General features: G+C 51.2%; 1 protein-coding gene across 1 annotated transcript; it reads left to right on the plus strand.

The window, feature by feature from the left end:
- Positions 1 to 1,609: 1,609 nt before the first annotated feature.
- On the plus strand, positions 1,610 to 18,179 carry Adgrg5 (adhesion G protein-coupled receptor G5). Its single transcript, XM_059262705.1, has 12 exons — positions 1,610 to 1,707; positions 8,570 to 8,657; positions 8,727 to 8,802; positions 9,170 to 9,326; positions 9,839 to 9,958; positions 10,316 to 10,432; positions 12,055 to 12,207; positions 12,817 to 12,938; positions 13,157 to 13,425; positions 14,192 to 14,309; positions 17,066 to 17,343; positions 17,591 to 18,179. Exons 2-12 carry the CDS (start codon positions 8,594 to 8,596, stop codon positions 17,689 to 17,691), a joined length of 1,575 nt encoding a protein of 524 aa, XP_059118688.1. The 5' UTR covers positions 1,610 to 1,707; positions 8,570 to 8,593; the 3' UTR covers positions 17,692 to 18,179.
- The last annotated feature ends 739 nt before the right edge of the window (positions 18,180 to 18,918 follow it).

Raw genomic sequence — 18,918 nt, forward strand, 5'->3', positions numbered from 1 at the left:
TTGCAGACGCTGGAGGACTGAGCAGAGACTGCAGTGAGGCCGCGGCTGCAGCAGCGTCACAGGTTAGTCCCCTTGACCCCTCCACCCTCCCACCCATTGGTCCACATCCACAGACCCCGCAGGCCCCTTCCCAGGTGTACAGGCCTCATGATGTCCCAGGAGTATTGAGCTAGGGACCCATCTCCTTCCAGTTGCAAAGAATCCCTGCTTTCAGAAGTGGCCACTGAAGTCAAGGCATGGTTATGTTTTAGGGCCTCGCTTTCTTGGACCCTGGCTTCTTATATATAAAATGAGATGAGTCCTGTAACCTGAGTCTTGAGTGACAGAGTGTGGACAGTCAGATGCTCTGCATGGGGTTCAGCCCAGAGCCTGTGCCCAGCAAATGGGAGCTGGTAAAGCTCTTGAGCAGCTTGGACACAGTGTCTCAGAGAGAGAGGGCCTCCAGACATGGTGGGTCAAACTCCCTGGTGTTTTGCTGTGGACTTCCTTGCTCACCAGTGACACAGGCTCGTAGTGGCATCTCTCTGGGCTGTAATTTGCTTGACTCATTGGCCCATTCCTCACCCAGGCCGGAGGCAGCTGGAGGAAGCCAGAGTCAGGGTCCCCGCCTGTGGTCAGCAGGGGTAGCTGTTTGAGGGAGCATGTGTGTATAGGAGCACTGTGGTGGAATGCCCTGGTGCTGCTGGGGTACACAATCTGTTCTGGGGAGAAAGCAAGGGCTCCCAAGCCTCATGCACAGATGCATTCCTGCTCAAGGCCTTTGGTTAGAGGACTAGACCTAAGGCAGGGCCTGATTCCCACAAGTAAGGATTCTGGAAGGGGCTGTTTGAGTTCTTCTTGTGAAATAGGTCTCTTTGGCCTCATTTTACACATTAGGAAATTAGAGGGTCAGTGAGGCCAAGTTCTTAACCCAGGGTCACACAGCCTGGGCACTGGATAGTGGGGCTGCTTATTAAATCCACAGCTTTCTAAGCTCTTATAAGTTCACATATATCTTAATCTCCCTGTTGACCTAAAATAGAGTGTACTTGTCTACCTCCAGTGACGGCTCTCCAGAAAGCTGCTGCCAGTGCTGGCTTAGAATTTGGAGCCCAGGTTTGGGTCCTAGCTTGGCTACAGGGACCTCCCAAGCTGTTGTTGAACCCCAAGCAAACCCTTTGCTTCCGTGGCATTATGTTGTCTTGCAGTCTCGTAGAACCATCTGGAAAGTCAGGAAAGGGATTCCTGTTTCCCAGGGGGCTCCAGGTTACAGGGTTAGAAACCTGACGGCTGAGGGGCCAGGGTGGTGGTGCATGGATCCTGCTTGTCAGAGACAGGAAGGGCACCTGAGTTTACAGGCAGTAGTAAAGGGTAGTGATTTGCCCCTGAGAATGAGGTTGAAACCGAAGCTTCTGTCTGTTTGGAGCGGGGAGGACTTCTGCTCCAGCCTTGATTTTTATAGTCACAGGTGGAGTCAGGCTGCTCCTCTCTGTGTTTGCTTGGCAGTGGCATGGCCAAGGCCTGAGACTCAAGCCTTAGGGCCCAGACCCTCAGGGTCAAACTCTTCTGCCCACAGGTTTCAGTTTCCCCATTAATAGTTTCACAGTTGAGGTCTCTGCATTACCAGGTCCTGGCTGTCTCACTGGAAACAGTTCATGTTGTCCCTTCCAAAGCCTCCTCAGTCTTCTCAAAGCTTGCCCCACATCCCTTCCCCGAGATCTCAAGAAGGTAAGTGAATCATGCAATCTAGCACCCCAGCTCGATTCCTCTCTTAAGACTGGCTTATATATTAATACATAGTATTAAAAACTGGGGGCTAGAACTGTAGCTCAGTTTGTAGAGTGCTTTGCCTAGCATCCACAAAGCCCTAGGTTTGATCCCCAGCACCACATAAGAGACCAGGTGTCGTGGTGCCTGCCTGTGATCTCAGAACTTGGGAAGTGGATGCGGGAGGATACTAAGACTGAGGCCAGCCTCAGTTACACAGTGAGTTTGAGGCTAGTCCAGGTTACACAGTGTGACTCTGCCTCAAAACCCGAAAGATTAAAAACGATGCTTCTACATCACAAATAAAGGATCATGTGATGTTAAAAAAATAAATGTCAAACTAGAAACTATTTATGCTCATGTAATAGACAGGGGCTGATTTTCCTACTACGGAAACTTCCTAGAAAGTGGAAGGTACATTGTGCCCCGATGTACAAATGGTGAACCTGCACACACTGGAAGGAACGCACATACGGTGATAACTGTGTTTTGTTTCTTGTAGCACTGGGGATGGAACCCAGGGCCTGGTCATGCTCAGCAAGCGCTCTACCACTGACAAACACCCTAGCCTGGCAGCTTGTTGGTCAGAGCAATAGACCTGGCCGGCCAGAGGGTGTTAGAATCCTTGTCCCGTTAAATGCTATTGACAGAGGACTGTGAGACCTTAAGATAACATTAGCACAGGCAGTTGAAGAGGTGGCATCCCTGGAAACAGCCATGGCAGACTCTCCCAGATGTGTTTTCAAGAGAAAACGCTGAAGGCGGAACAGTACAGCCCAGGCTCCACTTTGTGTATCACATGGCAGGAGTCTCATTTGTCTGTGTTTGCATAAACAAACATTGGAAGCTAGCTTGAGCAGACTCCAAGGAAGGCAGTATCCTGCAGGCCACTGACCCGGGACTGAGCAGCTGGGCTTGCAGAATGGAAGACAGCCTTGCATTTTACAGCTTTTCGTATTTATTTCTTTACTTACTGTTAGTATTTGAAAGATGTAAATGTCTAAGCTGTCCAAAAAGTAAACAGAAACCAAGACGTGTGCAAGTGTAGCATACGGGCAAACCTTAGGAACCCAGACAAGGGCGACACAGAAGTGATGTTGCTCCCACACAGATGCACACCTTCCCGCTTTTGCACATGTAAGAAATGCCACTTGTTTTTGCAAGGATGGGATTACATTGTTTTACAACCTTACATTTTTTTATTTTATTGGATGTTTTCCTGCATCTATGTCTAAGCACCACTTGGGAGCCTGATGTCAAGGGAGGTCAGAAGAGGGTGCTGGGTCCTTTGGGACCGGAGCTCCAGGTGGTTGTGAGCTGCCCTGTGTCCTCTGGAACAGCAGCCAGTGCTCTTAACTACTTGAGCTGCCTCTCCAGGCCCTAGTTTTTACAACCCTAAACCATGTTTCTTCCCTTTTGTGTTGAAGATCACCAGGGCTTTGCCTGCTCTAGGAAAGTGTTCCGCCGCTGAGCCACACCCCAGCCCTGTATGACTCTCAGAATCTCTTTCACTCAAAATGCTATGGTCTGCTCATTTTTAACTTCAAAAAGTAAAATTTTAGTCTAGCGTATTCTCTCATCACTGGTAATCACTAAGCCCCAATGCTTGCTAAGCAATTACCACTGAGCTACGTCCCTGGCTTTCCTTTTTTAACTGCTAATTTTGGAAAAAGTTTCAAATTCACAGGTACTTGCAAAAAAAAAAAATACAGAAAAGTTCTGTGTGTTCTTCACCAGTTTTTCTCCTATAGTGATACCTTACACACATATAGTGTGCTCTCTAGCTTAAGCAGTTGACTTCAGTGTGATTCACAGAGATCATCAGCTCAATACGTGTTCGTTTATACCCCAGTACAGTGTGGGTGAGGATTGAGTTCTGTGCAGTTTATCAAATGTAAACTCCTGGAACAGCCAACACAGTCACAGCACAGACTGCTCCATCATCACATTGGTCCTCACGCTCCCCCTTCCTAGTGCACAGGAGCCCTCCCTTGCCTGTGGCAACTGCTGATCTCCGTGTCTCTGTAATTATCATTTCAAGCATGTTCTGCTGGTCACATCACACGGTCTTAACATTTTGAGTATTTTTGGTTGTTTACTCAGTAGAATTTCTTTGAGATCCATCTAAGTATATAGTTTTGTTGTTGTTGTTGTTGGCTTTTATTGAGACAGGGCTTACTAGGTAGACCAGGCTGTCCCAGAACTCACAGAGATTTACCTACTTCTGCCTCTCAAGTGCTGGGATTCGTGGCACATGCTACCATACCTGACAAGTATATAGTTTTTGGTTTTTTTTTAAGAAACATATTTCTCCGAATTGCTGATTTACACCTCATGGCGTGGCTGTGTTACAGTTAGACCTCACAGCGTGGCTGCGTTACAGTTAGACCTCACAGCGTGGCTGCGTTACAGTTAGACCTCACAGCGTGGCTGTGTTACAGTTAGACCTCACGGCGTGGCTGTGTTACAGTTAGACCTCACGGCGTGGCTGTGTTACAGTTAGACCTCACGGCGTGGCTGTGTTACAGTTGTATGACGTGTGTACGAGTAGGATGCACATGTGCCATTGAAATAATGTTGATGTCAAAGGACAACTTCATGGGTTTGGTTCTCTCCAACCTTTACGTGGGTTGCAGACACTGAAGTCAGGTCACCAGGTTTTTGTGGTAAGTGCCCTTACCCACTGAAACAGTCTTGCCAGTCCCCCAATTTTGGGATATTATTAATAAAGCTGATGTGAACGTTTGTGTACAGATTTCTTTGTGAACATGTTCTTATTTCTCAGACGAACACTCAAGAGCTACTGCAAGCTCCTGTGGTAGATGTGTGTTTAGTTTCAGTTTCTGTTGGTGGTGCTGCTGTGGAACGCAGGCTGCATGGATGAGGCGAGTGCTCTACCACTGGCCCTCACCACAGCGCTGGCTTGTCATGCAGGCACACACACACACACACACACACCCCTGCCTAGCTGTTTCCCAGGAGCCACTGAACCCTGTGTTATTCAGCTATCCCTCTATTAATAGACATTTTAAGTCCCCTCCTTTTAAAAAAGCATTTATTTATTTGTAATTTTAATTTTATGGGTGTGAGTGTTTTGCCCACATGTATATATGTACCCCATATGTGAGCTCATTGACTGCAGAGGCTAGAAGAGAGGGCATCAGATCCCCTGGAACTAGAGGGACACATGGTTGTGAGCTGCCATGTAGGTCCTGGGAACTGAATCCAAATCCTTTGACAAGTGCTTTTAATTGCTGAGTCACCTCTCCAGACCTTCAACTTTACTTCTATAAATTATTATTATTATTATTATTATTATTATTATTATTATTATTATTATTATTATTTAAAAAACAGGGACTCACTATGTAGCCCTGCATAGCTTGGAACTCACTAAGTAGACTAGGCTGACCTAGAACTCATAAAGATCTGCTTGCCTCTGCCTTCACAGTGCTGAGATTAAATATGTGTACTGCTGCACTAGGCTTTAAACTTTTAAAACACATTTATTTATTGTGTAAGTGTGTGTGTACGTGTGTGGGTGTGTATAGTTCATAGTGCTTGTGTGGAGGTCAGAGGACAACTTGTAAGAGATAGTCCTCTCTTTCCACCATGTGGGTCCTGAGTATTTAACTCAGGTTGTCAGGCATGGTAGCAAGTGCCTTTACCCCCTGAACCATCTTGCTGGAACAGTTTATTTTTATAAAAGATTTTCACTTGTCTCTGTGTGTGCGAGTGTGCACATGCGTGCACACAGAGACCAGAAGCGAGTGTGGGGCATTCTACATCCTCTTTAACTGTTCCTCTTAGGCAGGGTCACTTGAACCTGGTGCTTATGCCTTGGTTAGGCTGGAAACCAGCAAACCCCAGAAATCTCCCTGCCTCTGTTTGCTTGGCACTGGGGCGGCAGGTGCTCGTGGGGAACATGGGTTTGTTACAGGGGAGCTGGGACTTGGATGCCAGTCCTCATGACTACAGGGCAGGCACTCTTGACTGTGCAGCCATCTGTCCATCTCCAAGCCAGCTCTTTCCTTTCTTTCTAATTATCATGTTGCACATGAGTGTGCATGCACATGTGTGAGTGTGGACACCTGTGTGGCTTTATTTTTTTTTTAACATTTATTCATTTATTTATTTACTTATTTAGTGTGTGTGTGTGTGTGTGTGTGTGTGTGTGTGTAGTCATGCTCCTGCACAGCATGTATGTGGAGGTCAGGGAGGCCTTTGGGAGTGGGTTCTCTCTTTCTAACGTGTTCTGCCCAAGGAATTCAGGTAGTCAGCCCTGTGTGGAACGCTGCTTAGTTGTGTTTTGTTGTTCTGTTGTCAACTTGACATAAACTAGAATCATTTTAGGAAGAGGAAACATCCATTGAGGAATTGACTCCATCGGATTGCCCTGTGGGGTATCATCATCCTGATTAACGATGAGGTGGGAGGGCCCAGCCCACTGTGGACGGTGTCTCTGATGGACAGGTGGTCCTGGGTTCTCTAAGAAAGCCAGCTGAGGAGTCAGGAGGAGTGAGCCAGTAAGCATGTTCCTTCACGGCTTCTGCTTCAGTTCCTGCCCTGACTTCCCTCCATGATGGAATGTAAGCTGTAAGCTGAAATGCCCCCCAACCAGATGGTTTTGGTCATGATGTTTATCACGCAGCAAGCTCTCTTACCGTCTCAGCCATCTCCCTGGCCCTATTTTTAGAAATTCTTTCCTTAATAGCTTTAATTAATTCCTGAAGTAATTTAATGAGAAGTCAGTCCCTCTGATCAGGTTAGGCACATTCTATGACAGAAACAGACTGTGTACACTGCGTTCAGTGGTGTGAAGGATTGTTTTTTGTTTTTTGTTTTTTTTCCGAATTTTCATCCTTTGGGGCTCAAGGTTGTGTTCTACTGAATAAAGTTATAGCACAGATACACAGTTTGGGAACATTAAGGTCTGATACTGTGATATGTCAAAGCAGGAAACAGCACATGTGGCCAGCAGTCATGGGTGTCTTCACCCCACTTGCTTGGCAAAAGGACCAAGCAAAATTCTTCAGATTCATTCAGACACAGCGTACATGGACTCTTTGCCGTATTATTTTATTCTTCTATCAAGATTCTTATATCAAAGAGATTCTTGGCCCAAATGAATTATGCTGCCATATCACCGAAAAAAATGTTGTAAGGCCAGGCATGGTAACCATGCCTTTAATCCTAGTATTGCTGAGGCAGAGGCAGGGGGCTCTCTGTAAGTTTGAGGCCAGCCTGGTCTACACCATGAGTTCCACAATAGCCAGAGCTACATAGTGAGATCTTGTCTCAAAAAAACAAAACAAAATAAAAAACTCAAATTTATTAATTTATTTTTACATTTATTCATCTATTCATCTATCTATCTATCTATCTATCTATCTATCTATCTATCTATCTATCTATCTATCTTATCTGTTTACCTCCCTACCTCTGTATTCTCCCTCACATCCGTATTCAATGAGGCAGTAGCTCTCAATCAAAGCGAGAGCTCACCAATATGGTTCATCTAGCCAGCTTTCTCTGGATCCCCTGTCTGCCTTCTGAGTCTGGAATAACAGACGGTCACTTTGCTCACCCGGTATTTACAAGGGCTCTAAGGATGCAGACTCTGGTCTCTTGTTGATGTGGCAAGGGCTCACCCGTCGGGCTGTCTCCCTGACTAAATCCTGTGTGTAGCCTCATCTTCCATCCCTCTTCAGAGGCCCCTGATGTCTCCCATTCTCAAGTGCTTGCAAGGCCATGAGCCTTGAACTAGCTGGTGTCTCCTTGCTTCCCATATTCTCCCCAAGTCCCCCTCCTTTCCCCATTGCAATAATAGATAAAATTGTCAAATTTATTTCCCAGGCAGTCACTTGCTCTATGTCACTAGAGAAATCTCATCTGTCCTCCTCCTCCCCATTTTTCTGTCTTGTGGCTTTGTGCTTATCTTTTTTGTTTGTTTTTGTTTGTTTTTCCAGACAAGGGTTTCTCTGCATAGCCCTGGCTGTCCTGGAACTCTCTATAGACCAGGCTGGCCTTGAACTCAGAGATCTGCCTGCCTGTTTCCGAGTGCTGGGATTAAAGACATGTGTCACTATGCCTTTTGCTTTGTGCTTATCTTATCCATCCAGCCTCCTTTTGGGGCAGACATAATCTTACTGTATTTAAGTAGAAGTTCATTCATTCATCTATTTTCCTCTTTTTCTGAGGTGCTGGGGATTGAACTAGGGCCTTGGACTTGCTAGGCAAGGTCTGTCAACAGATGGGTCAGAATTATGCCTTGCTTGCTCTTAGTAGTACCCCACGCCCAACACACTGAGGCGGGGAACCCTCAGGGAGACTCTCTGGCTTAGCAGCTAATGGCAGCTATACTCAATGGTCAAACTTTCTGGGGCCAAGGATACTTGGCTTCAGCCATCTTCAAGCCAAGACAGACTCTGGCCTCCGCCTGAGTTTCCTTATGAAGGAGTTGGAGAAGTAGTGGAGAAGCTGACCGTCCTGGGTTAGGGGTGGAGTTGGCTTGCCTAGCATGCATGGGGCCCTGGGTTTGATCCTCAGTACTGGTGGGTGTTGTGATGAGTTTTGCAATCTCATCACCTTGTGGGGAAGGAGCAGGAGGATCAGAAGTTCAAGGTCTCCCTCAGCTACTTAGCAAGTTTGAGGCCAGCCTGGGCTACACAAGATCCTATCTCAACAACAACGAAGAAGAAGAACAAGGAGGAGGAGGAGGAGGAGGAGGAGGAGGAGGAGGAGGAGGAGGAGGAGAGGAAAGCTGGGGGTTACACAAATATCTAGAAGGTAGAGGTACTGACCATGATATCCCCTCTCCAAGGCCAAGAGGATACCAGCTGAGGACATGGATGCACACAGGTCCCTTTCCTTCTGCCTGTGCCTTCTGGCTGCTCAAAGTATCCAAGCAGGTAGGTGATGGCTTCTTGGGGGAGGAGTGCTGAGAAGCTGGCTCAAGGCCTGAGTCCCACTGTCCACAGAAACACTGTCAGAGCTACTGCACCTGATGAAGCGCCTTGAGCGGCCCTTTGGCCGGACCTTGTCTTCCAGAGTGAGGTGAGTCAGGTGTACCCTCAGCCATACACATATTCAGTTTGTGGTGACTGAGTGCCCACTGTGTGAGTACCCACTGTGTGAGTGCTCACTGTGTGCCTGGTACCAGGGTCTGGAGTTTCAAGAGAGGCTTGCCATAGCCCTCCCAGAGTTTATTGTCTAGTGAGGACCCTTGCTGAAGTGTTATGAGTCAAATGGGTCCATACATTTCCTAGGCAGGGGCTCTAAGACGTGGGCTGGGGACATGGGTTACACAGGGCGGGTTGGGGGTTTGGGGAGTAGAGATGTAACAGTGGGAGGGCTGGGTGGGGGTGGGAGGCCCCACCCCCAGGCTGTCTCAAGCTCCTCCCCCACTGCTGCCCAGTCCCAGGCATATCCATCGCCTGGAGGAGATGCTGCTCAACGCCAGCTTCCGCGGGCACAACTTGACGCTGCAGACAAACTCTATCCAGTCTCTGGTCTTCAAGCTGGGTTGCAACTTTCCTGGCCTCTCCCTGTCCAGTGCCACCCTGACAAATGCCTCCCAGGTCAGAGGCAGCCAGGGAAGTCCTGCAGGGGCTCATGGTCAAGATCTTCCCCCACTGCCTGGTGCCCTAGTCCCCTGTCCACGCTCTGCCCTGACCAGCTGGGAGTTGCCTCTTCTGTTTTCCTCTGTGGAGAGCAGACAGAGGAGGTACTCCATGATTCCTCGTGGTCAGGGCCTTCATCCTGATTTTGCTTGGAGGCAGGTGGGGGGCAGGTCCCTGGGGCTGGTGGCAGCCAGGACCACCTGTGTCCTTTTAAGACTCTGGTGTTAATAGGGCAGGATGCTTGGCCAGTGCGCGCATGCGTGTTCGTGCATGCGTGCATGCGTGTGTGCTGGGGTGGTTCTGTCCTCAGAGAATGAAGATGGGGGGGGAGGTCTGGGAGGAGGTGCCGTCAGAAAGTGGGGGCTCAGGTGAGGCCTGGTACTGTTTAATGGGGAGGGAGCCCAAAGGTGTTGGGACTGGATCTGTGATCTCTGATCACTAGGCTTCAGCCCATCTGCTGCCATCCCCAGGCCTGGGCCCCACATGCCATGCAGTTTCCTGCTGAGCTGACCCAGAAGGCCTGTGTGACGTCCAGGCCTGCGGAGCTCCGGCTCATCCGCATCTACTTCTTCACCGCAGACCTCTTCCAGGTCAGCAGAGGGTAGCTAAGGAGGCCTCTGTGTCACAGGTGGGGCTGGGAGTGGGGACCAGCTCACTGTGCAACCGTAGCTAGTCACTGCCACTCTGGGACCCACTTTCCCTACCTGCTTTAGGGAGAGACAAAAGCAACTTAGGAAGAATTTGTTGGCCCATAGTTTGAGGATGTAGTCCATCATGGTGAGCAGGAGGGCACAGGCCTATCTAACCTGATCTAGATAATCCTTCACAGGCCTGCCCAGAAGCTTGACTCCAGGCGACAGGGAGGAGAGGCCGGGATGAGAATTCTGATCTCACACGGGATCTCTCTGGTTCTCCTCTACTTAGCCTCTTTTCTCCTGTTCTTCCAGGACGACAGTAACTCATCCCTGCTCAATAACTATGTCCTGGGGGCCCAGCTGGACCACAGGCCCGTGAACAACCTTCAGAAGCCGGTCAACATCAGCTTCTGGCACAACCAAAGTCTGGTACTGTTGGGCCCACCTCCACCCCAGCCCCGGAAGCTTTCTAGTCAACCCTGGTTTGGCCAAACTGAAAATCGTGGCACCATATGGGAAACAACCTTAAATCTGTTCTTTGGAAATTTCTGTGAAGAAAGAATTTTGTCATGATTTTTTTTTTCCCAGTTGCTAGTGCTAGAGAGCCAGCTTAAGCTCTAAAGGGGATTTATGTGTTCCTATCAATGGAATGTTCAGGGGAGTTCCACCTTCAGGTATGGCTGGATCCAGGCACAGACATAATACTGTTAGAGTTCCGTCTTCTCTAGTCTCAACAATGTTTTCCTTGGCTTTCACTCCTATGGGAAGATGGATGCTGAAGACACCGGGTTTGAGTCTAAGGTTCTTCCCCGCAGTGCAAACCAGGGCTCTGAAAGGTCTGACTGACTCACGTGTCTATGACTGAAGCAGGCTGTGAGGATGAGATGTGTGGATTTGCCAGGCTGGGTCACATGGGGTGGGGTAGTGCTGGTGCTGATGCTGGGACAGAGAAGAGTATCCGGGAGACATGAGTCCCGATGCCGCTGCTTCTGTGTCCCCGGCCTGCCTGCCTCCCTGTGAAGAAGTCCAGAGTCTGTCTTCTGGCTCCGTCCGCCTCAGTCTGTCAGGAAGGCTTCATTCTCATCTTCTCGGCGACCCTCCCTCCTGCCTTTGGAGCTTTGCCATCGCCCTTCCCTTTGGAAGGAGTGTCCCGTTCTTCCACTTCTGTTCAGTCCATATCCCCTAAGGCCTCCTTCTGTCTCTCCCTCCTCTGCCGCTTTCCATAGCATATCTGTGTCTCTGCGTCAGACCCCTTGCCTCCATCATGGGGCTTGGCTGCAAATGAATCTCCGTGATGGGTCTGTGAGGAGGTAGCAAACAGTGGCTTATAGAAGCCCTGCCACACGAAGGGCCACCACTGCCACCCCCACCCCGAAGGCTGAGTGGCCTTTTGTGCTTCTGCTGGAACCTTGTAACTTGGATATGTAGGGTCCATTTTGCAGATGAATGTACTAAGGCTCAGAGAAGCTTACCCACTTGTCCAAGACACTGAGAACTTGTGGTGAAGGTGGGGTGTAGCTAGAGTTTTCCTGCCTGGCCCACAGTCAGGACAAATCTCTCTCACCTGCCAGTCCCACAGCCACTCAGACCCAACCAAGTAAACACAGAGACTTATATTGGTTACAAACTGTATGGCCGTGGCAGGCTTCTTGCTAACTGTTCTTACAGCTTAAATCCATTTCCATTCATCTATACCTTGCCACATGGCTCGTGGCTTACCAGCATCTTCACACGCGGCTTGTCATGGCGGTGGCTGGCAGTGTCTCTCTGACTCAGCCTTCCACTTCCCAGAATTCTTCTCCTTGTCCCGCCTACACTTCCTGCCTAGCCAATGGCCAATCAGTGTTTTATTTACTGACCAATCAGCAACACACTTGACATACAGACCATCCCACAGCAGTGGGGCTGGCATCTGGGATTGCCAAAACCCAGCCAGCACCCACAAAATGTTGACAGTGGTGCAGTTGAATCTCCCTTGGGCCCCAGGGCCCCAGCACCTAACATGAGATGTCGTCCCACACCCCTGGACTGACTCTCACATCTCGTTTCAGGAAGGGTACACAGTAACCTGTGTTTTCTGGAAGGAGGGAGCCGCCGAGCGCAGCTGGGGGGCCTGGAGCCCCGAGGGCTGTTCTACAGAGCAGCCCTCACCCTCTCAAGTTCTCTGCCACTGCCACCACCTCACCTACTTCGCGGTTCTCATGGTATGCGGGCATTCGCCTTGAGTGAGGGGGATGGGAGCTTCGGGAGCCCCTGAGAGGTGGCACAGGAGCAAGGCTGAAGACAGCGTAAAGGTGGTGAGCCCCACCCTCCCATGATTGAGTCACACAAGCCAATTTAGGGACCTGCTTGCCTTTAAAAGTCTGTTATGCTTCAGGCATGGCTTGATCCAGGGGCTAGATCACACTAAGACAGGATTCCATCTCTGTCCCTCCGCTATGCTCGCTCCATCCTGGCTTGGCCCTCAGCTGGGATGCCCTGGGGGATAATAACACAGCTGCCAGAACCTTCAGGCTCATGCCTTGCTGGCTTTCAGACCAGTGGAATTCAAGAGCCTCCCTTACCGAGTCTTAGCCCAGACTTGTGCCTATCCACAGAGTGGGGGAAGGGCACCCCACCTATGTGCATGGAGTGCTTTCAGGGGGTTGTGGGTTACAAGAGCCACAGTGCAGGCTATGGCTTCATTCAAGGCAGGACTGGGCTGGGCTGTGGGGAAGGAACTTGGAACTGAGGTCTGGGAGACTTTTCTGGTGGCGCCCAGAGAGAGCTGGGCATTTCTAAGCTTCAGGCCCTTATCTCCTTTTGCCCTGTAGCAGCTCTCTGCAGACCCGGTGCCCGCTGAGCTACAGGTGCCCCTTGAGTACATCTCCCTGGTGGGCTGCAGCATCTCCATTGTGGCCTCCCTGCTCGCCATACTCCTGCATGCCCACTCCAGGTAACTCCTGCCTTGCCCAGCCCCCCACCCTGCTGCCGCTTCGTGTCTTGCTCCAGCTTTCCGGGGCAGGTGGGTTACTCAGAGGGAAGGGTCACAGAGCATACGCCATCCTAACACTGTGGCAGCTACTGCGTCTCTCCCCGTTAGCTTCAGTTCCCCCATCACTGGGCATCTGTGAGCCAGGCCGTGGCCCTGTCTGAGTGATGTCCCACCCCCAGGAAGCAAAGTGACTCCATCTCACGCATCCACGTGAACCTGCACGGCTCTGTTCTGCTCCTGAATGTCACCTTCCTTCTGAGCTCCCAGATGGCCCCACTCACAGTGCCCAGGTCAGTCTGCCTGGTGCTGGCTGCCACCCTACACTACGCGCTGCTCAGCTGCCTTACCTGGATGGCCATCGAAGGCTTCAACCTCTACCTTCTCCTGGGGCGCGTCTACAATGTCTACATCCACCGATACTTGCTCAAGCTCTGCGTGCTGGGCTGGGGTAAGGGACACCTGTCTCACTTACCTCTGGAACTGCCCGAGTCCAGGGTGCTAACCCCAAGTCCTCCTGCCTGTCCCAGTGACCACAACTGCATGAGCATGAGCTACCATCCCCGTCAACACTCACCATCCCTTTCAATATTATTAAGTTCTCTCCGGCATCTCTAACTCCATCTCCATCATGGCATCAGCTCCACCATCCCCTCCACCCCCAACACCGCCATTGCTCCTGCATACCGTCACCTCCCTATGTGCGTTTCCAACACTACCATTACTGCTATTGGGACCCTCATCTCCTCCATTCTCAGCACCCCCAGTCCCCTGTTCCCACTGTCACCACCCCCAGGTCCCTGCCTCTACCACCCACACCTGCCTTTACTCCCATCTCCAGCACCCCACCTCCTTCATCCCCATCACCTTCCACACCTTCACTGCACCCCACCACCATCCCTCACTCATCCCCTTTGCCACAGCAGCACCACCATGGACGCCTGCACCACCTTAGTCCATCTTGTTATTATCTCTATTTCCTCTCAAGTTCCCCGGCCACCCCCACCTCCGGTTCACTCCCTGCCACCTCCCAGGTGACCACCACGGCCGCCGCTGCCACTCAGCTCTGGAATTTCACTGACCACTGAGCTGGCTCTGAAGCCGGCTCTCGTGTGGGGCCGCAGCTCAGCACAGTGTGCATCCCCTCCTCCATCAGCGGGCGCGAGGACCAGAGCCAGCTCATCTCGGGGGCTTCCTGTCTTTGTCTCGCCCCTCAGGGTTTCCCGCCCTCCTGGTGCTGTTTCTTCTGGTGGTCAAGAGCTCAGTGTACGGGCCCCGTGAGATCTCTTTCTTCAATAGCCAGGAAAATGGCACAACCTTCCAGAATGTGTCCATGTGAGTGCCTGGTGAGATAAAGGGGCCATGCAGGGCTGGGCTTTCTAGGGTGAAGTGATGGCTGAGGGGCAGAGAGGGAGCCATGGTTTGGGAGCGGGGAGGATCCCCATGGGTTCTTCTCACCCTTTCCATGTCCCTGAGGTCTCTGCAGGGGTGGATGCCTGCTCTGTGCTGATGGACTGGGAAGCCACAGAGTGGACACCAATACTTGCTGAGCCTCCAGGACCAGTTATAGTGGCTCTCAACCTTCCTAATGCTGCAGCCCTTTAATACGGTTCCTCATGGTGTGGTGACCCCCAACCACAGAATTATTTTCGTTGCTGCTTCCTAACTGTAATTTTGCTACTGTTATGAATTGTAATGTAGATATTAGATATGTCACTGCTGTGGGGGTTCAGACCCACAGATTGAGAACCACTGATTTAGGAGGTCCTGGCAACACTTGGCCATATATCACATGGCCACATGGTTGGTTCTGTGGTTTTACCCAGTGCAGGCACCAGAGCTGCTAAGCTCAGCTGGCACCTGACTGCTGTGTCTTCAGGCCACCTTGTTTAGCTGGCAGGCTCAGCTTAGCTCTTCCTTGCACAGAGCACAGGACACTGCCAGCACTCCCATGCTGCTGGTGTGGGACCTGGGGGATGGATGGATACATGGATAATGCTAAAGGGGATGAACTCAGCTTCTACAGGGCCTGGGGGCGGGGGGGGGGGGGGAGGCAGCAGAGAGGAAGACAAAGTCTGCTGTGGCTTTCTACATTCAAGGACATCAAGATTATTATTACGATAAAACACTTCCAACAGGTGGGTACACTACAGTGGTGGAGGAGACCCCTGTGGAGGGTGAGTGAGACCGCTCGTGGGTAAAGGCCCAAACTTACAACCTGAATTCTATCCCCAGAACCTATGGTGGAGGGAGAAAACGAACTCCCCGAAGCTGTCCTTTGACCCCCACATCTGTGTGTGTCATGGCATGCATGCTTACACTCCCACACACCACGCACATATAACAACAATCAATAAAATAATGAATAAGACCCTCATGAAGCCATCTGGAGAGCTGAAAGTCCAGCCACCATGGCAGCTCAGGATGGCTCAGGGCTCATGGGAACAGGCTTGGTGGACGAGCATGTTCAGTGCTCACAGTGAGGGCTCAGCCCCACTGCCAGCCCTATGTCACAACAGGGCAACTGAGGCACAGACAGCTCAAGAACTCTTCCATGACATCCAAGGCTATCAACCGAAAGCTGGGACTTGGCCTGCCAGCAGCTCCAGAGTAGTCCCCCAGACATTGTCCAGCTCCAACTCGCGCCTGTCACCGGGAGTTTGGGGAAGAGTGTGAAGTGGCATGGATATTGCTGAGGGGTGAGCCCCTTTAGAGATATATCTCATTATATCATGTGCAGTGGGGACAGAAGAGCTTAGTTGTCACGTCCCCAAGACAGGAACACAGCAGTGGACAAATGGGAACCTTCGCACTCTGAACCAGCGTCCCTGCATTTCTTACCCCTTTCTGTCCTTCAGGAGATTGTTATCCCGCTTTGGTGACTTTTATCTTCCATTAAAAACTCATAGAACTCTATCTTCTATGTATCCATCCATCCATCCATCTATTCATCTATTCATCTATCTATCTATCTATCTATCTATCTATCTATCTATCTATCTATCATCTATCTATCATCTACTTACCTATCTACCCACCTTTCATCTATCTGCATCCCTAAACTAAAGTGACGTTTTAAAAAGCACTCTTCATACACAGTCTGGTCACGTAGCAGGGATGCTGGAGTAGCAAGCAGTGGCAGAGCCTTCATGCTAGAACATTCTGTAGCAGCAAAAGCAGAGGACGCATAATGCTGGTTACCAATGTGCATGGCTCTTATAAATGGTGTTCAAAGACACCATGACTCCAGTGTCAGGGCCCCAGGAGGGGGTCTCTAGATACATGATTGTGACAGGAACTCAGACTCAGGGCCCAGACCAAGGGGCTTCAAGTCCCACCCTTGCCCCAGCCAGCCTGAGCTCCTGAGCAGAAGCCTTAACTGTGGGATGGAGACCGTTAGGTGCCTGCCCCTGGTCTGTAATGAGGAGCGCCTGGATAACCCATGTTGACCTTAGGGCATGCTCTGACCTAAGCAAAGATTTGCACCTGTCTTGAAGGTGTCCTAGATAGGGAAAGCCCAAGGCCTCTTGGAGGGCTTAGGCCCAAGTCAGGGCCCAGCAGGCATCCCCAGTGCTCTGTGGGATTTCCCTACAGCTCATCTGCTCCACAGCTCTTTCATACTAGATCATCTACCCACCAAACCAGGGGTTGTGCTTCACAAACTGCTCAGTTCTCGGTGGGGAAATGTCTAGGGAGGCGTGTCCCATTGCACAGAGGTGAGGACAAGATAATGATGGTGGGTAGAACGGAAGAGGAAGCTTCCAGAGTGAGAGCCCAGGCCAGTCATCTACTAGGACATTGGTCAGGTGGGCATGGAGGAGCTGAGGCAGCAGAGTGAGGGGAGGAGGCTCGAGGCACCGTGGCTGAAAGGAGGCACTTCAGTGAGTGGGTGGAGGTGCCGGATGATCCTGTTGTGGTGGCTGATGGGAAGCTGGGCGAGGGGCTTGGGCATATGAACTATCAGGCAAGTTACAATCACTGGGCCAGCGAGACCAGGCATGGATAAGAGTCGGTCCCAAGGCTCCCAAGGCACTTGGCCTCGTGCAGGTCTTGGGGTCATGCTAATCGTGGCCCTCTCTCCTCTCCTGCAGGTGCTGGGTGAGCAGTCCCACGGTACACAGGGTCCTGGTCATGGGCTATGGTGGCCTAACATCTCTGTTCAACCTGGTGGTGCTAGCCTGGGCTCTGTGGATCTTGTGCAGGCTCCGGGCTCGGGAGAAGGCACTGAGCCCCTGGGCCTATCGGGACACTGTCATGGTGCTGGGCCTCACTGTGCTACTGGGCACCACCTGGGCCCTGGCCTTCTTCTCCATCAGTGTCTTCCTGCTGCCTCAGCTCTTCCTCTTCACCATCTTCAACTCGCTCTATGGTAGGCTGCAGGAGCTCGCCGGGCGGTAGGCACTGGGAGGGGCTAGTCATTGGGTGTCTCTAGGTCAAGGGGTGCATGATGACTGAGCCCACAGCTCCATTTTAACTGGTCTGGGGACACATCTGCCCAGAGGGAGGCTTGCCTCTGAACTGCATGAAGGTGCCCTCCGGGTCTGTCCCTCTACCCTGCCAACGACAGGAAGTTGTTGGGTTCTGGCGACGTTCTCACTGACCAGCCTGTCTTGTAGGTTTCTTCCTCTTCCTGTGGTTCTGCTCACAGAGGCATTACTCAGAGGCCAAAGCCAAGGCAGAGAAGGAGGCAGTCAGCTCCTCCCAGATGACACACTAATCCAGCTCCCAGCCTGCAGTCTCAGCCTCTTCTACTCCCAGCAGCCCACAGCCCTGGCTCATCCAGGGAAGGCGGTGGGCTGGTTGCGGAACACCAGAGTCCGCTGTACCCTCCAGGGGTCCATTTCACCTCTCAGAATTACCTAGGGCAGAAGACAGCGTGTGGATCCTTGTCCTGGTCCTTCATACCTGAGTGCAGTTCCATTGGCCAGCTATGGACAGAGCACAGGCCTGCGAGCCAGGAGGCTACGCCAGGCTGGATCACACCTGCTCAGCACTTACAGATACTCACACTGTCCTGGCCTAAGCCTGGGGCCACTCTTCCTTCTGTCAGTCCCAACTGATGACGACTTCAACTTTCTATCTTTCCCAAGGCCAAGAAATCCAGCCCTTCCCCCTCCTTAGTCCCCACCCCCACAGGTGGTGTAGACCAGCAGCCAAAGCCAGGCCTCTGTCTCTTCCTTGAAACAGAGCCAGCTGGGCTTGAGGGCTCTAAATCATTGTGTAGGACCGGATTTTCCTGGTGGACATGAGGGTGTGTGTGTTCAAAATCTACAAATTCTGCCCACAATGGGAGAGAATCTGCCCTGCTTTAGACCTGCCTGTCAGACCAGGTCGGAGACAGTCAGTGCTTTCCCCAGGATGGACAGTAGGGGGCACTGTTGGCTTGTGCGCCAAGGCATTAGCTCCAAAATTGCCCCCTGGAAATGCAGCTGTTACCTGCCTGAGGGCCCATCGACCGGTGAGAGAGTCTGGGACCCCCAACGCCTTTGGCTTTCATACATCCATCGTCTTTCATTGTGCAGCTGAACAAGGTCACTTTTAGGGGTTTGTGCCCAGGCACTCCTAACACCAGAGCAGCTGGTTGGGGTAGATTCTCCATCAGACACACAATGTCCTTGAACCACAGGAAGGGAATCCGAGTTGGACGACATCCACCTGGTGTGGGGGTGGGGGTCCTCTGCCTTTCTGGGCATTTCTGGGTAATCATGACTCCATCCTCCCAGGGGGTCTTCTGCCTTTCTGGGTGTTTCTGGGTAATCATGTACTTGGCTCCTCACTGGCTGACGAGTGTGTTACAGGCTCTGGACCAGGCTGCCTCCACTCAGATGCCCGGTCTGTGGCTATGGGCAAGTCCTCCAACCTCTTTGTGCCTCAGTTTCTCCATCTTCAGCAGGGACAACAGTAGTAACTCTTTGGAAGATTCAGTAAAAGAGAAAATCCACTT

This window comes from Peromyscus eremicus, chromosome 5, assembly GCF_949786415.1.
Source record: "Peromyscus eremicus chromosome 5, PerEre_H2_v1, whole genome shotgun sequence".
Lineage (NCBI taxonomy): Eukaryota > Metazoa > Chordata > Mammalia > Rodentia > Cricetidae > Peromyscus > Peromyscus eremicus.